Source organism: Euprymna scolopes, chromosome 25 (genome assembly GCF_053919585.1).
Source record: "Euprymna scolopes isolate OS-2025 chromosome 25, ASM5391958v1, whole genome shotgun sequence".
Taxonomy (NCBI): domain Eukaryota; kingdom Metazoa; phylum Mollusca; class Cephalopoda; order Sepiida; family Sepiolidae; genus Euprymna; species Euprymna scolopes.
In genome coordinates this window covers 70115143-70137361 of record NC_136506.1, presented here as the reverse complement: position 1 = coordinate 70137361, position 22219 = coordinate 70115143, and the positions used below count along the sequence as shown (strand labels likewise).

General features: G+C 32.1%; 1 protein-coding gene and 1 pseudogene across 1 annotated transcript in view; both read right to left on the bottom strand.

The window, feature by feature from the left end:
* The window catches only part of LOC145247429 (kinesin-like protein KIF25), a 446897-nt gene extending 429373 nt beyond the window's left edge, over positions 1-17524 (bottom strand). The window contains exon 1 of the mRNA XM_080109187.1: positions 17183-17524. Coding sequence (XP_079965313.1) covers positions 17183-17254 — 72 coding nt within the window. The 5' untranslated portion in view covers positions 17255-17524. The remainder of the gene's footprint in view (positions 1-17182) is intronic.
* Positions 5719-5864, bottom strand: LOC145247643 (U2 spliceosomal RNA; annotated as a pseudogene).
* Positions 17525-22219: the final 4695 nt, after the last annotated feature.

Genomic DNA, 22219 nt, shown 5'->3' with positions numbered 1-22219 from the left:
ATACAACAAACGTTTTCTTTATTCCTAGAACTTTGATCTTTCGGAATAAGACAATTGCATCATCTTTGACGTTTAAAATGGTCAATGTTTATTATTATCATGGACTATTATTGTTTGTAAATTCTTTTATCTCTCACATATTTAATTTGTATGTTTGTTTCCAAACTGTATATTCTAAACTTCATCAAGCTTAACTGTGTAAATTGCATATTTAACTAATAAACCTACTCGTTCGTTACCATAGGGTCCCAATCTGTTATAATACCATATAAAATAGTTTGTAAAGGGTCAAAAAGGATAGAAAAACCAAGGATGGAGAGCATTAATGGATGAGTGCAAAGTATTCTGGGACTTTGGCGAGGCTTATTGTCACCCAAATTCCAGTGAAAATCAATAGTCGTTGCCAGTGAGAAATCAATGGAAAGCAGCTGTTGTGATAAAGCAGAGTCTGTTGCAAAGATTATGGATATTACTGAAAATCTGAAAAGAGTTGTTGCTGCCCAAACTCCAGAAAATATCATCGGCTATTATCAGAGCTCTGATGATGGTACTAGTGAGTACAAATAATAATAATAATAATAATAATAATAATAATAATAATAATAATAATACACTGCAGCACAAGATAACTCGATAAGAAGTAATAATATCAAAGCAAAGATCGATAAAACACAAAAAAAAACAGCAAATTCCGACTCTGTGAACAAAGAGACGAAATGATAAACCATATAGTAAGTGAATGCAGCAAACTTGCCCAAAAGGAATACAAAAACAGGCATGACCAAGTGGGGAGGGTGGTATACTGGGAATTGTGCAAACGACTGCATTTTGAGCGCACAGACCAATGGTACAAGCATAAGCCCGCAACAGTACTTGAAAACGAGAACCACAAAATCCTATGGGTCATGGACATACAGACGGACAACCCATCCAAGCAAGAAGACCAGATGTCGTAATAATTAACAAGAAAGAAAAAATCGTAGACTTTGCAGTCCCAGCTGACCACAGGATGAGTATAAAAGAAAAGGAGAAATGAAGCAAATACACAGAGCTAGCTAGAGAGTTAAAAGGGATTTGGATGATGAAGAAAATCAAAATAGTACCGATAATAGTAGGAGCACTAGGAACAATTCCGAAAAACGTCGAAAAAGAATGTCAGTAATTGGAATCAGAGGAATAACTTCAAAAGTACAACGAATAACGATAATGAAAATGACTGAAATATTAAGGAAAATCCTTGAATGCGGAGAATAATACAAGACAATATAACGAATAAGCGTTACAGGGAATGAAGAACACCGAAACTGCATATCTACAAGTTCTACACCCCCCACCCATCATGCATCCCTCCCATTGTTTCATCACCGCCCCCCCAATAAAAAAGTGATCTAAAGGGCCGAGAAGGGTCAATGAGGAGTGAAAGACCAAGGAGTATGCATCAACCAGACCTCGGCTGGACAAGTGCAAAGAGAACTGGGATCTTGGGAAGGCTGAGTGCCACTCAAATTCCAGTATAAACCAATGGCCACTACCAACGAGAAATCAATGGTAAGCGGCTGTTGCGATGATTCAAAATGCTATCGAAGGAGGTGGAGAGAGCTGGACGTCTGGGGAGACTTGTTGTCACTCAGCTTCCAGAGAACACCACAGGTTTCCAACCAGATCGTTTGTTGACTTGTGTGAAAGCTCCATGTGAGCCAATAATAATAATAATAAATAATAATAATAATAATAATAATAATAATAATAATAATAATAATAATGGCAGAACCTGTGGAAATTCCACAGCAGCATTTTTCATATGTAATATATTGTTGCTGGGCATGCTGTGAGCGTTCTGTTCAACACGAATGAAGGTACAATCATATTATTTTACTTTTTTATTAAAACTGTACTGCCCCCTTACTAAAATAAGAACTTTGATATATTTCCTGGGCTGATTATTTCATTACAAACACACCAGTCAATTAACTCACATTTTATCATTTTTCATAATTATTGAATATGTTACTATGTTTGATAATAATTTTTTATAATTGTAACCCACATTATCGCCCTTCCCTTTATTAAATTATTAAATTTGATATATTGTATTGGCTGATTATTTGATAATAAAAAAACACAACTATCAATTAACTCACATTTTCGTCATTTTTAATAATTCTTGGATATGGTACTAATTTTGACAATAATTTTTCATCATTTAGACTTACCATATCGCACACCTTACTAAAATAATAACTTTGATATATTTTCTAGGCTGATTATTTCATTACAAACACACACATCAATCAACTCACATTTCATCATTTTTCGTAATTCTTGGATATGTTACTAACTTCGACAATATTTTTTTAATAATGTAAACCAACGTTGTCGCCCAACCTTACTAAAATAATAACTTTGATACATTTGCTGGGCTGATTATTTCATTACAAACACACCTCCATTTCATCATTTTTCGTAATTCTTGGGTATGTTACTAATTTCGACAATCATTTTTCATAATTTATACCCACATTATCGCCCCCTCCTTAATAAAATAATAACTTTGAAATATTGTCTGTGCTTATTATTTTATTACAAACACACTAATGCATGCAATCACATTTAATCATTTTTCATAATTCTTGGCTATGTTACTTATTTCGACAATCATTTTTCATAATTTTAACCCACATTTTCGCCCTTCGCTCTTTACAAAGTAATAACTTTGATATATTGCCTGGGCTGATTATTTCCTTACAAACACACCAGTCTATTAACTAATATTTCATCATTTTTTTTGTAATTCTTGGATATGTTACTAATTTCGACAATCATTTTTCATAATTTCAGCCCTGCTTATCTTCTTCCCCTTTACTTATATAATAACTTTGGCATATTGTCTAGGCTGATTATTTTATTATAAACACGCCGATAAATTTAATCACATTTCGTCATTTTTCGTAATTCTTGGATATGTTACTAATTTCAACAATAATTTTTTTATAATTTAAACCATTCGCGTCGCCCTCTCTTACTAAAAAATTACTTTGATATATTTTCTGGGCTGATTATTTCATAAAAAACATAACTATCAATTAACTCACACTTCATCATTTGTCTTAATTCTTAGATATGTTACTCATTTCGACAATTATTTTTAATATTTTTAACCCACATTATCAACCCCCCACTAGTAAAATAATAACTTTGATATATTATCTGGGATGATTATTTCATTTCAAACACACCAAATAATTAACTCACATTTTGTCATTTTTCATACTTCTTGGATATGTTACTTATGTCGACAAACATTTTTCATCATTTTAACCCACATCATCGCCCCACTTACTAAAATAATTACTTTTATATATTGTCTGGTCTGATTATTTCATTGCAAACACACTAATGCATTAAATAACATATTTCATTTTTCATAATTCTTGGATATGTTACTAATTGCGACAATTATTTTTCATAATTTAAACAATCCTTAGCGTCCTCTCTTACTAACATAATTACTTTGATATATTTCCTTGGCTGATTATTTTATTATAAACACACAATCGATAAACTCACATTTAATCTTTGTTCATAATCCTGGATATGTTACTAATTTTGACAATAATTTTTATAATTAAATACCCACATTATGCCTTTCCCTCCTACTTATATCATATATTTGATATATTGTCTGGGCTTATTATTTCATTAAAAACACACAAATCAAGTAACTCATATTTCATCATTTTTCATAATTCTTGGATATGTTACTAATTTCGACAATAATTTTCATACCTTTAACCCACTATGTCGTTCCCCCTTACTTAAATAATAACTTTGATATATTGCCTGGGCTGATTATTTCATTACAAATAAATCAATTAATTCTAGGTATTCTCATAGTATATATGTTTCACCTATCTTATTCAATCCTGGGAGACACCGCATATTCTGCTTATGTATACCGTTCATTCGATCCCGGGCGATGCTGGGTATTTTGCTACTATATGTTTTCCACCTATCTCATTCAATACTGGGCGACGCTTTTTGATAGTATATATTTGCACATCTCATTCAATCCCGGGACTGACTTCATATCCGCCACTCGACTGTTGAAAATATACATTAAATAAAATAATGTTTTAATCGTAAACTGTTCCAGCCACTGCTAAAAATATACATGAAATAATGTAATTTCTAAATAGTAAACTGTTTCAGCCATTTCTGGAACTGACTTATAATCCCCACTACACTGTTGAAAATATGCAGGAAATAAAGTAATGTATAAATCATAAACTTTTTCAGCTATTTCCGGGATCGACTTCTTATCTCCCATCCTACTGTTAAAAATATACATTAAATAAAGTAATGTCCAAAACGTAAATGGTTGCAGCCATTTCCGGAACCGACTTCATATTTCCCACCCCAATGGTAAAAATATACACTAAATAAAGTAATGTGTAATGCTTAAGCGGTTTCACCCATTTTCGGGACAGATTTAATTACCCCCCACCCCACTGTTAAAAATTTACATGAAATAAAGTAATGTTTAAATCGTAAACGATTTGAGTAATTTCCGGGACTGACTTCATATCCTGTAATCCACTTTATATCCACCACTCCACTGCTTAAAATATACTTGAAATAAAGTGATGTTTAAATCATAAACTGTTTCAGCAGCTTTTCGAAAGTAATACATAAAAACATTAACATGGTTAGTGATTAGGCAACCATTGCTTCAACATGAATTTCTGAGTGTAGTATCAGTTTCAGCATTCCAGTGGCTTAAATCCCCCCTTTTTTGGTCTTGGTTAATGGAGGAGAAATCCTTCATTACTGATATAATTTTTATTTTTGTTATTGACCAGAGTGCCCCTTTTGGGGAGCTGGTTTCCCCCTAAATTTTTAACCGACCTCATGTCCAATTACACCCTTGTGGGGAGGCAAGTAAACAAAAAAAGTAATCAAAACGGACATTTTCCAGGGCATTTTATAATTAATCAGAAGTGACATTTCCAGGGCATTTTGTAATTAAATAAGGAATAACTTTTTCCAGTTACCTTTTTAATATTAACACTTTGTTACATTAAACATAGTACCTATTCACAATGCCTCCCCACGGGACAGATTTAGACACCAGGATCGTTTTTTAACGTGGAGAAAAAAATTGTCTTAGTCGTAAAGGATTTCTCTTCCACTGAGAGAGAAGAAATTAAAATGTAGCACCTAAAGAACAGATGGTATTTATTTGCTCCCCCACTGAGCAAATTAGGCACAAGGCCGTTTTTAATGTGAGGTAAAAACCAGCTCCCCTAAAAGTAGGCAAAAAGGGGGCACTCTGGTTACCAAAAATAATAATTGTCCCAGTATAGAGGGTTTCCCCTCCACTGACCGGCACAAACCATCTTAAGTGCAGTATCTGCCGGAACAGATGGTATTTATTTGCTCCCCCACCGAGCAAATTAGGCACAAGGCCAATTTTTAATGTGAGGAGTGAAGGGAGGGGGAAGGGAAAAAGGGGGCCAGCTCCCGAGAGGTGGGAAATGGGAGCTGGTTAAAGGTCAGGCATGTGGGGTTTCCCCCACATCTGGTCTTTGCTAGTCATAGCTAGTCATAGCTAGTCATAGCTTGCAGTATCTGCCGGAACAGATGGTATTTATTTGCTCCCCCACTGAGCAAATTAGGCACAAGGCCGTTTTTAATGTGAGGTAAAAACCAGCTCCCCTAAAAGGGGTCACTCTGGTTACCAAAAATAATAATTGTCCCAGTATAGAGGGTTTCCCCTCCATTGACTGGTACAAATTATCTTAAGTGCAGTATCTGCCGGAACAGATACTACACTTTGATCTTGGCCAAAAGGCCAAGAAAGACAAATCATTTTTATTAGCTTTGCCTCAACAGCGACACCAATTTCTTTTTAGGGATGCATGATGATAACGTACGGAGCGATAAGCGGCGGCGGCGGAGGAGGAGGAGGAGGAGGAGGATGATGATGATGATGCGGTAAACTACATGATAAATGAATGCAGCAAACTAGTACAAAAAGAATGCAAAAAAGCGCATGTGGCCAAAGCATTTCACTGGGGACTGTGCAAATACCTGCACTGTGTGCATGCAAATAAATGTTATAAGCAAAAAACGGAGAAGTATTGGAAACTGGAAATCACAAAATCTTCTTGGACATGGAGGTATTAAAAGACAGACTTATGCAAGCAAGGGTTCTTGATAAGATTTGCAATTTGATTTGCCTCTACTTCTTTCTTCTTTTTTGCAGCCCCTCTTTCACAGACGTAATGTTGGTAATCTCAGTCTATTTTTTTATTTATTAATATTATCATGTCATGTGTTCTTCAGAATTGCCTGATATATTTCCTGCTTCCTTTGTTCCAGCCCATTTGAGTCGTTGGTCTAGTGATCTTCAATTCGCTGCTTGGATACCTCATTGTAATACAAATTCTTAGTCTAATAGTTTTTTTTTTTTTCTGAGAACTGCAGACTTGTAGAATTCTCTTTCTGTTAACTGCTTTCCTCGTACATATAACCCTACTCACTTCAAGACTACGGCCAATACGCATCTCCTGTGTTTATGGTAATAATTTTTCATCCTTGTTAGCTTATTACATTAAGTGGCTTCACGCCTTGTCTGAAATGATTTCCATAAAAAAGGAGGCCAAGCATGATAATCGGCAACAAAAATGATAAAAACTATCAGATCATAGATTTCGTTATCCAAGTTGAACATCAAAGAAGCGAGCTGTATTAGAACTTTTAGTGGGTAAATAATAATAAAGTATATTGAGATGGTTACCAAAAAAACACTTAAACAGAGAAATGGAATCACCACTGGCAGCCGTACAAAACAATGCGATCAGAACAAACTATACAAAAACCAAGATGGATAAAACCCCAGGAAGGCAATAAATGCAAATTCTGTGGTCAGAACAAGGCCAGTAGCCATTAGTTGCATGCTCTCATGTAATGAATGAATGCGTGAATGTAGGATTGACATGAAATTCTTAAAGATAAACTAAAATGACCAAAAAATGGGCTGAAATGACTTAAATAAATAAAAAGTAAATGACTTAGAATGACTTTAATGAACTTAAGGATGAATTGAATGACCTTAAGAATGACTTGAATGCTTAATAAATAACTGGAATCCTTTAAAAACAACTTGAATGATCTGGAGAATGACTTGAATGGCTTTGAGACTGACTAGTTGTAAAGTGGGTGATCATTTTACATTTAATTAATACAGAAAAGTGATCCCCCACTTTATATCACAAAGTTACAAACATAAGTACACCATATTGTAAGAACAGATACTTCACTTTGATCTTGGCCACTAAAAAGCTAAGAACAGCATCTCTTAACAACAGACCTTTGATCTTAACCAAAAAGGCCAAGCACAAAAGTGTTAAGGACAGACAGACAGACCGACCGATCAACAGACCGACCGTAAATGAATGCAAACAAACTAGCAAAAAAGAAGTATGAAATAAGAACCCTAGCCGACTTCACTAAGAAAAGAACAGATTTTTGTCAACACTGGTTTACACTTCACCTTGGCACATTCAACTGGATTTTCATTACCAAGAGTGCGTTATATATATATATATATATATATATATATATATATATATATATATATATATATATATATATATATATATATATATATATATATAAACCTCTATGTTTCAAAACACGTACACAAATGCAGTGGAAATAGCTTCAAAATAATGCCAATCTTCCAAACAGACAATTATTTTTATTTACTTACACAGGAAAAAAAATTCATAACAAGATTCACTCCTGAACTAAACAGAGCCTAATATCAACACACAAAAACATGAAATGCAAGGCACACTCGCATGCACGTACATATACATATACACACCCACACATAAATCAGAACCGACACATTAAAACACACACACACAGACACACACGTATACAGCCACACACAGACATAACACCCCTGTCTCTAATACAACCCATTGAACAGTACTAACCCTACTTAACCTCGAAACCAACAACACTAGGAAACACCTAGAACCATAGTGTAATATATGTTCCAACACCTCGCTCCCCCCTCAGTCAGTAGAGGAGAAATCCTTCATGACTGAGAACTATCATCCCTTCTATCATCCCTCCTCCCATATCTATACCTCTCCAAGTGGCCCCTCTCCTCTGGGGAACGAGATCTTCCCCACACTAAGAAACGATCCTTGGTCTGGCCATACCCACATGGGGAGAAAAATAAATAGAAACATTAAAAAATCCCCTCCGTATATTTATAAATACACCTCTTTATCTAAACAAACATAATATTAAGAATACCTGAACAGTCTAAGACTGAAACGAAAAATCACAATACTAAAATCTAAGAATCCAAAAACTAAATATCAAAATTGAATGAAAACACCCTTACCCTTATTTCAGAGAAGCTAGCCCCCCCTCCTCACACATACACATTAGTAACGACCTTGGATCACAGTTACCTTCCTAGGGAAGCAAATAAATTTATAATACTATAAAACAGAACATATATTTCAAACCAATAAAAGAAAACACACACACACAAACACACACACACACACACACATCCTACCCTATGCACCCAGTTGACCAAGTACCCCTCACACTCACTCAAGTAAGAGTAAAAAAGGAAAAAATGAGAAAAAATAAAGAAAGATAAATAGAAACACAAGCAGAGAGAGAGAGAGAGGGGGAGAGAGAGAGAGAGAGAGAGAGAGAGAGAGAGAGAGAGAGAGAGAGAGAGAGAGAGAGAGAGAAACATAAGACAGCAATGACCACAATTCAGCCCAATGAACCAGTAATAAAAATTGAACATACGAATGAAAAGTAGAATCATTTACACATGTTTCCACCTCTCGGAAACATTTCAAATGAACTACGAAAATGTTCTTTTACATTTTTAACACATCTTGAATATATTCTAAACATGTTAAATACTTTCTGAAGAGGACGCTTCACAGAACGTCTGAAAGGCGTTAAAAACGATTTCAGTGATTTAAAAACATTATTACAATGATCTAAACATAATTTTCAATGAAAAACCAAAACACGGATTAATAAAATAATGTTAAAAAATACACATTGTTGGTGACCACCCCCTTATTTAAATATACATCTTTCTCTCGTTGGAATTTCTTAACCAATTTTATATATATATATATATATATATATATATATATATATATATATATATATATATATATAAACATAGTTCATGAAAGAGCGTAAAAAAAGACTAAATTTGGCCTTAAAAAGGCCAATTTGTAAAACCTCAAAAGGCCAAATTTTTAAAACAAGATGGCGACCTCGATTGTCGTACAGTTAGTCTAATAAAAAATGATGAAAAAAAATAATAATGAAATATGTTCGCCTTAGGTTCTAATAATGTGTTTTATATAAAAATAAATAGTTTTTATAATTTTTTGTCAGTCAAATAATTTACGCCGCTAAACTACACATTTGCCAAAGGCAGATTTGAATACCCCCTAAAAATAGCGATAAATAAAAAATTACTCCCCCCCCCCCAATCTAAAAAGAAATATAAAACTTTCTCTGTGCGAAGCTACTTTCCAATGGCGATTTCTCCTCTCCCCTAAAAATCAACTTTTTAATTGTAAATCTTCATTTGGTCTACCATGCCACAAATACCTAATGCAATTCGATTTTGTTATTAGTATTATTATTATTATTATTATTATTATTATTATTATTATTATTATTATTATTGTTTGTATTTTTTATAAAAATATCAATCCAAATTTTGGTTTAAATTGTTTTATTTAGAAATTTTATAAATATATAAAACACACTCTCCATACAAAAAAATCACTATTTGTTGCAAAAATAATATAACTCGTTTACACTATAGCGTGTGTGTTTAAAAGAAAAAAATTGGTGTCTCTGTTGAGGCACAACTAATAAAAATAATTTGTTGTTCTTGGCCTTTTGGTCAAGATCAAAGTGTAGTATCTGTCTTTCAGTGGAGGAGAGATCCTTTACGACTAAGACCATTTTTTGTTCCTTTTCTCCACGTTAAAAAACGACCCTGGTGTCTAAATCTGTGCCGTGGGGAGGCATTGTAAATAGGTACTATATTTAATGTGACAAAGTTTTAATATTACAAAAGTAACTGGGAAAAGTAATTTCTAATTTAATTACAAAATGGTCTGGAAATATTCCTTCTGATTAATTATAAAATGCACTGAAAATGTCTCTTCTGATTAATTATAAGATGCCCTGAAAAATGTCCCTTCTGATTATTTGTTTTGTTTACTTGCCTCCCCACAAGGGCAGAGTTGGACATGAGGTCGGTTAAAAATTTCGGAGGAAACCAGCTCCCCAAAAGGGACACTCTGGTCAGTAACAAAAATAAAAATTGTATCAGTAATGAAGAATTTCTCCTCCATTAACCAAGGCCAAAAAAGAGAGGGATTTAGGTCACTGGAATGCTGAGACTGATACTACACTCAGAAATTCATGTTGAAGCAATGATTGCCTAATCCCTAAACACGTTAATGTTTTTATGTATTAATTTCGAAAAGCTGCTGAAACAGTTTATGATTTAAACATTAGTTTATTCCAAGTATATTTTAAACAGTGGGATGGGGGATATGAAGTCCGTCCTTGAAAGGGCTGAAACAGTTTACTATTTAGACATTACATTATTTCATGCATATTTTTAACAGTGGGTTGGGGATATAAAGTCAGTCCCAGAAATGGCTGAAACACTTTACGATTTAAACATTACTTTATTTCATGTATATTTTTAATAGTGGGGTGGCAGACATGAAATCAGTCCCGGGTTTGAATGAGATAAGTGCAAATATATAGTAGCAGAAAGCGTCGTCCAGTATTGAATGAGATAGGTAGAAAACATATAGTAGCAGAGTACCCAGTATCGCCTAGAATTGAATGAGATAGGTGAAAGATATATACGAGCAGAATATGCTGCATCACCCAGGATTGGATAAGATAGGTGGAACATATATACTATGAGAATACCCGAAATTGATTGATGTGTTTGTAATGAAATAATCAGCCCAGGCAATATATCAAAGTTATTATTTTAATAAAGAGGAGCGACATAGTGGGTTAAAGTTATGAAAGTTATTGTCGAAATTAGTAACATATCCAAGAATTATGAAAAATGATAATATGTTATTTAATGCATTAGGGTGTTTGCAATGAAATAATCAGACCAGACTATATATCAAAGTTATTATTTTTGTAAGGGGTCGATGATGTGGGTTAAAATTATAAAAAAATTATTGTCGAAATTAGTAACATATCCAAGAAGTATGAAAAATGATGAAATGTGAGTTAATTAATTGGTGTGTTTGAAATAAAATAATCAGCCCAGATAATGTATCAAAGTTATTATTTTAGTAGTGGTTGGTTAATAATGTGGGTTAAACATATAAAAAATGATTGTCGAAATTGGTAACATATCCAAGAATTATGAAAAATGATGAAATGTGAGTTAATTAATTGGTGTGTTTGAAATAAAATAATCAGCCCAGATAATGTATCAAAGTTATTATTTTAGTAGTGGTTGGTTAATAATGTGGGTTAAACATATAAAAAATGATTGTCGAAATTGGTAACATATCCAAGAATTATGAAAAATGATGAAATGTGTGTTAATTGATTGGTGTGTTTGTAATGGAATAATCTGCCTAGACAATATATCAAAGTAATTCTTTTAGTAAAGTATGCGATATGGTAAGTTTAAATGATGAAAAATTATTTTCGAAATTAGTACCATATCCAAGAATTATGAAAAATGACGAAAATGTGAGTTAATTGATAGTTGTGTTTTTTTTTAATGAAATAATCAGCCCATACAATATATCAAATTTTTTTTTATTTTAGTAAGGGGAGAAGCGATAATGTGGGTTAGAATTATGATAAATTATTGTCGAACATAGTAACATATTCAATAATTATGAGAAATGATGAAATGTGAGTTAATTGACCGGTGTGTATGTAAAGATATAATCAGCCCAGGAAATATATCAAAGTTATTATTTTAGTAAGGGGGCAATACAGTTTTAATAATAGAGTTAGAATAATATGATTTTGCCTTCCTTTATGCTGAACAGAACGCCTATAGAGTGCCCAGCAACAATATATTTCATATGAAAAATGCCGCTGTGGAATTTCCACAGGTCCCGCTAGTTATTATTATTATTATTATTATTATTATTATTATTATTATTATCATTATTATTATATTATTATTATTTTTTATTATTATTTTATTTTTTTTTAAGAAAATATTAATCCAAAGATTAATTAAAATTGTGTGTGTATATATATATATATATATATATATATATATATATATATATATATATATATATATAAATGAGCTCTTGGTCGCGAAAATCTGCTTGAATGTGCCAAGGTCAAGGTTAAACTGGTGTCGACTAAAATTTGTCCTTTTCTTAGTTTAGCCGATTGGGGTCCTTATTTCATACTTCGCCCAGGAATACAATGGCTGTCAACTGAGAACTATGCAAACGTCCACAGTTTTCACAAGATCAATATTGTTTTGAAGCTCGACCCTTCAAACGACAAGTATCGAAAAATTGGCTGAAAACATTAATTCCTTCACCCTCAACTAGGTATTTGTCTACAGGGAGGGGTCGTTTTTTTTCGCTGATATTTTCAAAAGTCATCCCCTCTTTTTGATTGGCTAGTCTTAATTTAAACATTAGCCACTTCTGATTTGGCGATGGATGCAACCGCAAAGACGTCACTTTTTTTTCACATTCTTTTCCTACTTTGCAATACGGGTTCGAGCATGCCTGCCTATTACCACTTTTTTTTTTTTAATTTCTTTTTGTCCAACACACTTCTGAACACCCGGGCAACGCTGGGCACCCAGGCTCGTAATCAATAAGAAAGACAAAATGCCAAATCATAGACTTTGCCCCCTAGTAGTTCACAAGGGTAAGATCCAGGCAGAAAAACGAAACAAATACTTGGAAATTGTCAGAGAGCTTAAGCGAATATGAAACACAAAGAAAATGAAGGTAATACCAATAATTGTAGGACAACTAGGGACAATTTTAGGAAACCTGTGGAAAAGATTAGGAGGAATCATAATCAAAGGAGGGAAGATTGACGCGAGAAAAATTCACAGTATTTATGAAAACAGTAGAAATATTAAGGAAAATCTTTGAGTGCAGAAACTGACCCAGATAACCAAGCAATACCGACGAACCACAGGTAAGGAACGAACCACAAATGAATAGAATTTTTTTTATAATTTGAAGTATAAACAGAACATTGCAAACATCCAATGAAAATGAAACTGCCATAAATCGAAGAATCTTAGATTCCCTCACGACCATCACTACTAATAATAAACAAAAAATGGCAATAAAGATTAAGGAGAATGTGAATACAGAGAAGGGAGATCACCGTTCAGGTTTCTATTGGAAGGACACAAAGAGTACTGAGTTACTCTTACTTGATTATTATCAGCGATAGCTTTCTTCCTGCAAAATCAATACTATGTTGGTGTGTTGCAACATGTTTTTAAGACTAAAATGCAATTTTATTTTATTCTTTCCAGAAAATAATCGGAATTATTTTCATATGGACGCCATCTTTAAAAGGGGGCGTAACCGTACTCGTTAGTATAGAGTTACTTCCCTTTCTTTGAAACACACAGATACTTGGCATCAGAATTGTTTTTATATAATCACCATTTTTTTTTTACTACAGGGCATAACTCTGCATTCATACTCTTCGTTTAGAACCAAAAGATATTTGAAAAAAAAATTTAACATACACATACATAGTTATAAAATAAAACATTTTTAAAAAAAAGACACCGCCGGGTATAATCGGATACAGCTAGTACTCGAGAAAGAGAAAGTATATTTGTTTTTGTAAATTTAAAAGTTCAAACACCAAATATTCAACCAAGAGAGAAAAATGCAACTCTTTGTTTTTGTCTTTTGTTTTGTTTTGTTCGTTTTGTTGTTGTTTTTTTTTTTTTTGCCTTTTTGATTATATATATTTTTTTGTCTTTTGATTTTTTTTCTATCAAAATTATTTTAAGTTTATTTACTCCAAAACTAGATCTTGCCAGAATTCAATATCCTTGCGATGACAAGAAAAGAAAAATTATATTTTAGCTATCAGAAAAGCTTGTTTTAAAAAAAAAAATAACTACAAATTTGGAAGTTTGGGACAAATTTTTTAACACATCTCTTTAATATTTTTATTTTTTGATTTTGTTTTTTCTCTGTTTCCAATTTTTAAATTTCTAATTTGAAACACTTAAGTTTTCTGCCAATAATTCTGAGATACTGATTTTATTGTCATTTGAGTATTTCAAGCTGTTGCCCTCATCTCAATTCCGATTTATAAATTGTCACAAATTGTATGCTGAATGTGACTAACACTTCTACTCTATCTTACTCCCACTCTTCATTGTTTGAAGGGTTAATTAGGCGGGAGATTTAACCGCCATTTTTTATATTACAACTTCTGTTGGGCAGTTAACATTAATTCAACGTTGCTCATCATGCTTTTTTTTTGCTTTTTTTTTTACTGGAGACCCCCCCCCCCGCCGCCAATATAATTCTTCGGGTTTATATTAGATTCGAAAAAGTTGTCCAAAAAACCCACCGAATATTTGTCAGCCTATGTAACATATATTGAGCGAGTTTCTAAAAGTATTTTGTATATTTTTTTATTTTTAACTTATTTTCCCAAACTTACCGTGTTCAACAGAGACTCTGGCACCATTTTCAATTTTCCAATACATCAGTAAACACTGTATGTTTTTCGAACTGAATAAACATGTTACACTAAATAAAAACACTAAAAAATTATCCAGGTAAGTGTTTGTCATTATTTGCGGTTCATTTCTGACACGTTAATCCTAATCAGATCATGTGAGTTAATTTCTTACAAAATCGTCAATATTAATTTTGTTTGTTGATATATCAACATGTAAATATATAGATACCATAGCAAGGAAACCAAGACGAGGAAAGAATTCGACTCTTTTTTTTTCCAGTGAAACAACAGACATTTATTTACAGGTGTTTTCCGGAATAACGCCTTGTCTTTTGTTCAAAAGTCTTCTCAACCTAATATGTACATATTTTATAGGGTTGCATGCAATAACACATGAATGAATTTTAATAGTATACACACGCAAACACACATATATATATATCATCAAACATCGTTAAAAATATCAGAATGCTGTTTAATTATTCCTTTTTATTTTTTCAGATTTTTCGACGGATTTTTTGTATTGTAGCATTACACACATGTTAACATGTAGAGTTCATCGCAAGGAAACAATCGACAAGCAAAAAAAATCGACTCACTCTTTTTTTCAGTGAAAAAAAAAAAACATTTACAGGTACTTTCCGGAATAGCGCCTTGTCTTTTGTTCTCACATACTCCAATGTGTTTAACAAGACTGCCGTGTCAAACACATGGTACTCTGTCTTTGTCCGTCCATGTTTAGGATGCGTCTTTTCCTATCGCTCTCGGCCCACGTGTCCTCGTTTTTCTCTTGTAATCTTTTTCTTTCCTTCTTCCTCACTGTGACACCTCGCACACAGCTCGGTCATTTGTATACAGCTACTGCTGCTGCTGCTGCACTGCTGTCATACGTGCGCCTGGGCTCTTAGTTTTTTTTTTTTTTTTTTTTTTTTTTTTTTTTTTTTTTATTCAATTTTCACCCCAAACAAGGCACAGTACCACTTTGAAGCAGGGGGCTACTATCAGGGACTTAATTAGCGGGGTCATTATGAAGGGAGATGAGTAGAAAGATGTTTGTTAACATTACACTTGAACTTCTGCATATCAGTGCAGTTGGGAAAGCAGAATCCCGGAAGGGAGTTCCAAAGACCCACAGTTCTGGGGAAGAAACTATTGGAGTAAAAGGCTTTCTTGCACCTAGGGATCTCTACTGTAAAGGGATGAGACTTAGTAGCTTGTCGGGTTTGTCGGGGGTAGTTACGTCGGGGAGGTACAAGTTATGTGATGACTCCAAGTGAGTTAATAAAAAAAGGATATGCCGTTAACTGAGAACTAGGATAATATTTCTACTTTGAATATGCAGACGACCTAATACAGCGTCAGAAAAGAATTAAAAGGCTTTATGGGAACTGTGTTCGTTGGATGAGTGTGTTTGTAGCTCTTCTGTGATGCCTGCTATATAAAATATAAATAGATCCCGATCAGTCGAGTGAGGATCTCTTCAGTGAAAATCAACAATAAGGATATAACCTTATATTTTGAAACACCAGTGTTTGCCATTATTCTTTTAAACATTGCATAAATACAACAAAATGTGATGCTATTTAGGTTTAAATTTTAAAATCCGGCAGACATACTTTTCTGGATTAGAAGATTAAATAAGAAGATTAGATTGGATGAAGTTTGCTTTTATTTGTTATACATGGCTGAAACTATGTGTTTGGGGTTTTATAGTGCATGCGAGGTTGGGACACGGAATAAAATGTCAAACCATCTCCAGGACAGATCGGGCTCTGAGAGATACTACCTTTCTGGGTGAGAGTGGACCTGGGAGTAATTGTAAATAAAGAGTGATTCCACGCTGTCAATGTTTACTCTTAAATTAATGCATTTTAAATTGAATTTTTTTTTTTTTTTTTTTTTTAATTTTTTATATAAACTATTGATTGGATAAGAATATTAATACAGAAATTCAGCTAATTGAAAGCTAGGAAATATGCATTTTAGATTAATGTATTTTTAAATTGAATACTTTTTGTTATTTTGGTTGTTGTTGCTTGTAATCTGTCGATATTATGCGAATAAGCAAAATTAAAACAAGATGGCGACCAAATCTGACCTGATGGCGTGTGATTTCGCTTATATTCAGATAATGTTGACACATTTCAAGCGTGTTTTTCTCAAGTTACATGGCTAATATTAAATGGATTTTAACTCGAAATGATTCCTCATTTAATAATATTTAACAAAAACATAAAACAATTTTTAATGCCTACACAGATTTTTTTTCTGGCATACTTTAACGCTTACCCCTTTTTGTGACTTGTTTATTCGTTTTAATGTCTTGTGTATGCAAAACTAAAGTTTCCTTTGTTTATTTTTAATAATAAGACATAAAAGAAACACTTACCCTGAGTTCTTTCTCATATCGCTCGGTTTTATCCAAAGACGGGTGCTTCTTGTAATCAATGCCAATAGGCATTGTAAACCGAAAAAAGACGAAAAAAAAAAACACAAATACAGTAATAGTAATAACGAGTTGTCTCCCCTTTTGATCTTTCAATTTATAGTTTAAATACAAGTTTTGAATCCTTTAAACATACAAGAAAATGTTTTGACTACTCTGTAGTAGTAGTAGTAGTAGTAGTAGTAGCAGTAAACGGATGTAGTTGTTACACAAATGTTTGGTTTGGTTGCCAAGGAAGAAGGAATAGCGTTCATATGCATTTAAAAGCGAAGGACTTAGTCGTTCAAATGGACATCAAGTTTAGACTTGATTTGATTGAGTTGTTGCAATAAAAACAGCTAAATCAAAGTCGACTAGTGCCAGGTTCGAATCGTTGATGACCATGTCAATTTGAGAGAGATGTCGTTTAGGGTTACCTTTATATTTTTATTTATTTTTCGCTATCTAGGGGCCGACAATAAAATTTGTTTCAATCAAAAGAAAGGATAAAACAATTAAAAAAAAATGAAAGCGAAGCGCTATCTAATTTTAATGAATGTAACTTAATATACATAATCATCTGCTTATCAAGAGGTCATACATAAGGTCAGGTTTAAGTTTATAAAGCCAACGCACTAGAACATGTACACGCTGGTATAGAAAAATGCATGAGCAGCCTCTGTTGGCATTCCTCAGTAGGGGCGTCTCCGACGATTAGCAATAAAGTAAACCCTTCTCTGAGAGAGTTCTCCTCGGACTCAATCCGACAGCAAGAAAATAACTGTTGAACTGATTTTTATCATAATCCCTGAGCATCCTTGGAGGCATTCTGGCCCCTGCAACAAGAGCAATTCAAGCGATTAGCAATAAACTCCTTAGAGAGAAGATAGAGAGAGGAAGGGGGAGAGGAGAAGGAGGAGAGAGAGAGAGAGAGAGAGTTAACTTTAAAAAATAAATTTTCAACGAAAAGACAAACCTATTCGGATAGAAAAGGCTCTACCCGGTTAAGACGAGCAAGTTACATAAAAAGATAAGGAGATAAGGATTAAATTATCATGTCAATAACGTTAAAATCGGTTAAACTTATATAGATGGGATTGATTAAATCAGGGTGGTATATTTGAGGTGGGGAGAGAGGAATAAATTCCTTATTGAACATATTTCGATAGATATGAGAAGCTCAACTCTCAAAGAGATTAAAATATAAATCCTATCTATACAGGTTTAATCATTTTGATAATGTAATAAAGTTATTATGTAACTTTAATCCTTATATCTTTTTCATGTTATATATATATATATATATATATATATATATATATATATATACTAGCAGGCCGCCCGGCATTGCCCAGTCGTAAAATACGCTTAAATATAATCTAATATTTTGATTAATGCATATTTCGTATTCATTATTATATTGTATTGCACCCAATATATAGTAATGATTTTAAAAGTTTTTTAAAAAAATGACTCGTGCGCACTTACGAGAATCGAAACCAAAACGTTTAGTTCACGATTTACTTTTTCCTTTCACGTTAATGACTGTACTATGAAGACATGTTCACTGCATGGATAAAAATTAAGCCATGAATTAATAGCTATTACGTCACACACGCCTATTCATAATGCCGTTGTTCGACCTTCACCTGGCAAATTTATTTTTTTTAATTTTCACACTTTTGCACGGATTTTCCCCAGCTAAAACTCAAAAATAAAGTTTCACATGGGTTCGAATACCCTGTATATTAATTTTCATATCTGTAGACCAAAAACTGATAAAGGAATTTGGTAGGCAAGATTTATATATGGAAAGTGGTTTGTGTTTACTATAGCCTTTTTACTCAAATAGTATCCAAATATAAATCATGTAGAATATCTGCATGAATATAATTATACGTAATAATTAACTAAAGATGATCATCATATGAGAAAACCAAAAAACCTAGTAGGGAATTAATAAAACTGAATGTTTAAACGAATATACAAATTAGTTAGATCTTTTGCAGATAAATGCAATTCAACGACCCATTTATAACAAAGTTGTATTTTCCTTTTAAATAAATAGAAAAGGAGGTTTTAATATGAATATCAATACACAAAAAAAATTACAAGACTATATATATATATATATATATATATATATATATATATATATATATATATAAAATTGGTTAAGAAATTCCAACGAGAGAAAGATGTACATTTAAATAAGGGGGTGGTCACCAACAATGTGTATTTTTTAACATTATTTTATCATTCCGTGTCTTGGTTTTTCATTGAAAATTATGTTTAGATCATTGTAATAATGTTTTTAAATCACTGAAAACGATTTCAATGATTTAAAAACATTATTACAATGATCTAAACATAATTTTCAATGAAAAACCAAAACATGGAATAATAAAATAATGTTTAAAAGTACACATTATTGGTGACCACCCCATTATTTATATATATATATATATATATATATATATATATATATATATATATATATATATATATATAGGGTGTTCTAAAAAGATGTACCTACTTTTAAGAAGACAATTTGTATGTGAGTTTTAAATCTATACAATTAAGTATGTACTTTTTTTTATTTCAGACGCAGCAACCATTCATAATGGCAAATGCACAACTAACATTTGAAGAAAAAAATATATTAAAGTGCTACATTTTTATGGTGATATCTCAAAGATGAGGTTTATGCTGCAAGATCATCGTCAAGCGAGGATTGGAAAAATGAAATTCGAATACAATGTCTTGCAATTCCAAATGAAGTATTGTCGAATGTGTTTGGAAAATGAAGTAAGGAAGTTTGAACATTTGCGAACACGGACAGAAAGAGGGAGACCATTTATCTATATGACAATAAATAATAGGTTCTATTTATTTTACTTTACAATTTAACTCCTTAGGATTCTATGTTTAACAAGACACATGTACTTACACACAAAATGAATGTAATAGCCATGTCTCGCTGTGCGGATGGCTACTACACAGCGACACATGATGGAGTATATGTTAGTACTTCTACTGAACCATCTCTAAAAATTAAACATCTATTGTAGCAGCAAATCCAGGAAACATCAGCCTAAAAGAATAGTTGGAAATGGTTTATATACCATACATTACGACCATGTAATCCATACAGCCAGCTACCTTGAAAATGCTGCTGTGAAACCTGACATAGTTATATGGAATAAGTCAGAGAGAGTGGCAACCTTGGTTGAAGTGAGTGTCCCTAATGATGGAGGTCTGAACAGAGCTGAAAGGGAGAAACAGGCCAAATATCAAGGTCTCATGTATGATATGAAAAGAAACTGGGATCTTAGGGAGATATCAATCATACCAGTTATTATAGATGCCAAAGGGCTTATGAAGAAGAACCTGAAGTCCTACCTAACTAATTCCTGGTGAACCAAGTGCAAAAGTGATCCAGACAATTGCACTTAAGGCAACAACGAGGATACTAAAAAGAGCTCTCGGTTGGTTTCAATAAAAAGCAGGGCAATGTTGGCAGCTGGTTTAGATATTCCATACCGAACGTTACAATCTTCAAAGGAAGAAAATAAAAAAATAAAAAAAATGAATGAGTAATGCAAGGTCAAACTGTGAGTATATCTTTTGGGGACACCCTGTATATAGTTTTTATAATTTCCCTAAATGCCTTTAGTAAAATTATCACTTTCATTAAGAAAAGCCTTGTAAATTATTCGAGTGTTCATATCTCACCATATTTCGTATTCTTCTGTTTGTCGAATTTTGGTTCTTTTAAGAGAAAGAAAGTAAAAAATAAAAAATAAAACAGAAAAAATTCCTCTGCTAATAAGGAAAGCCCAAAGGCTTAACTCCTGGGAATATTGCAATGAATTACCCCCCTCCCGACCCGCACTCATCTCACCACGACCTCACGACTGTTAAAGCACAGATAATTGCGCTTTCTACTTTTTTATCCCCAAAGCTGAAGATATTAAGTTAAGCATATATATATATATATATATATATATATATATATATAGTACGTAAATATATATATATAGTACGTAAATAACTGCTTTATCTCTCTATATATAGTGTACGTAAATAACTGCTTTATATATATATATATATATATATATATATATAGTGTATATATATATATATAGTGTACGTAAATAACTGCTTTATCTCTCTATATATAGTGTACGTAAATAACTGCTTTATATATATATATATATATATATATAGTGTATATATATATATAGTGTACGTAAATAACTGCTTTATCTCTCTATATATAGTGTACGTAAATAACTGCTTTATATATATATATATATATATAGTGTACGTAAATAACTGCTTTATATATATATATATATATATATATATATAGTGTATATATATATATATAGTGTACGTAAATAACTGCTTTATCTCTCTATATATAGTGTACGTAAATAACTGCTTTATATATATATATATATATATATATATATATATATATATATATATATATAGTGTATATATATATATATATAGTGTACGTAAATAACTGCTTTATCTCTCTATATATAGTGTACGTAAATAACTGCTTTATATATATATATATATATATATATATATATATATAGTGTACGTAAATAACTGCTTTATATATATATATATATATATATATATAGTGTACGTAAATAACTGCTTTATATATATATATATATATATATATAGTGTACGTAAATAACTGCTTTATATATATATATATATATAGTGTACGTAAATAACTGCTTTATATATATATATATATATATATAGTGTACGTAAATAACTGCTTTATATATATATATATATATATATATATATATATATATATATAGTGTACGTAAATAACTGCTTTATATATATATATATATATATATATAGTGTACGTAAATAACTGCTTTATATATATATATATATATATATAGTGTACGTAAATAACTGCTTTATATATATATATATATATATAGTGTACGTAAATAACTG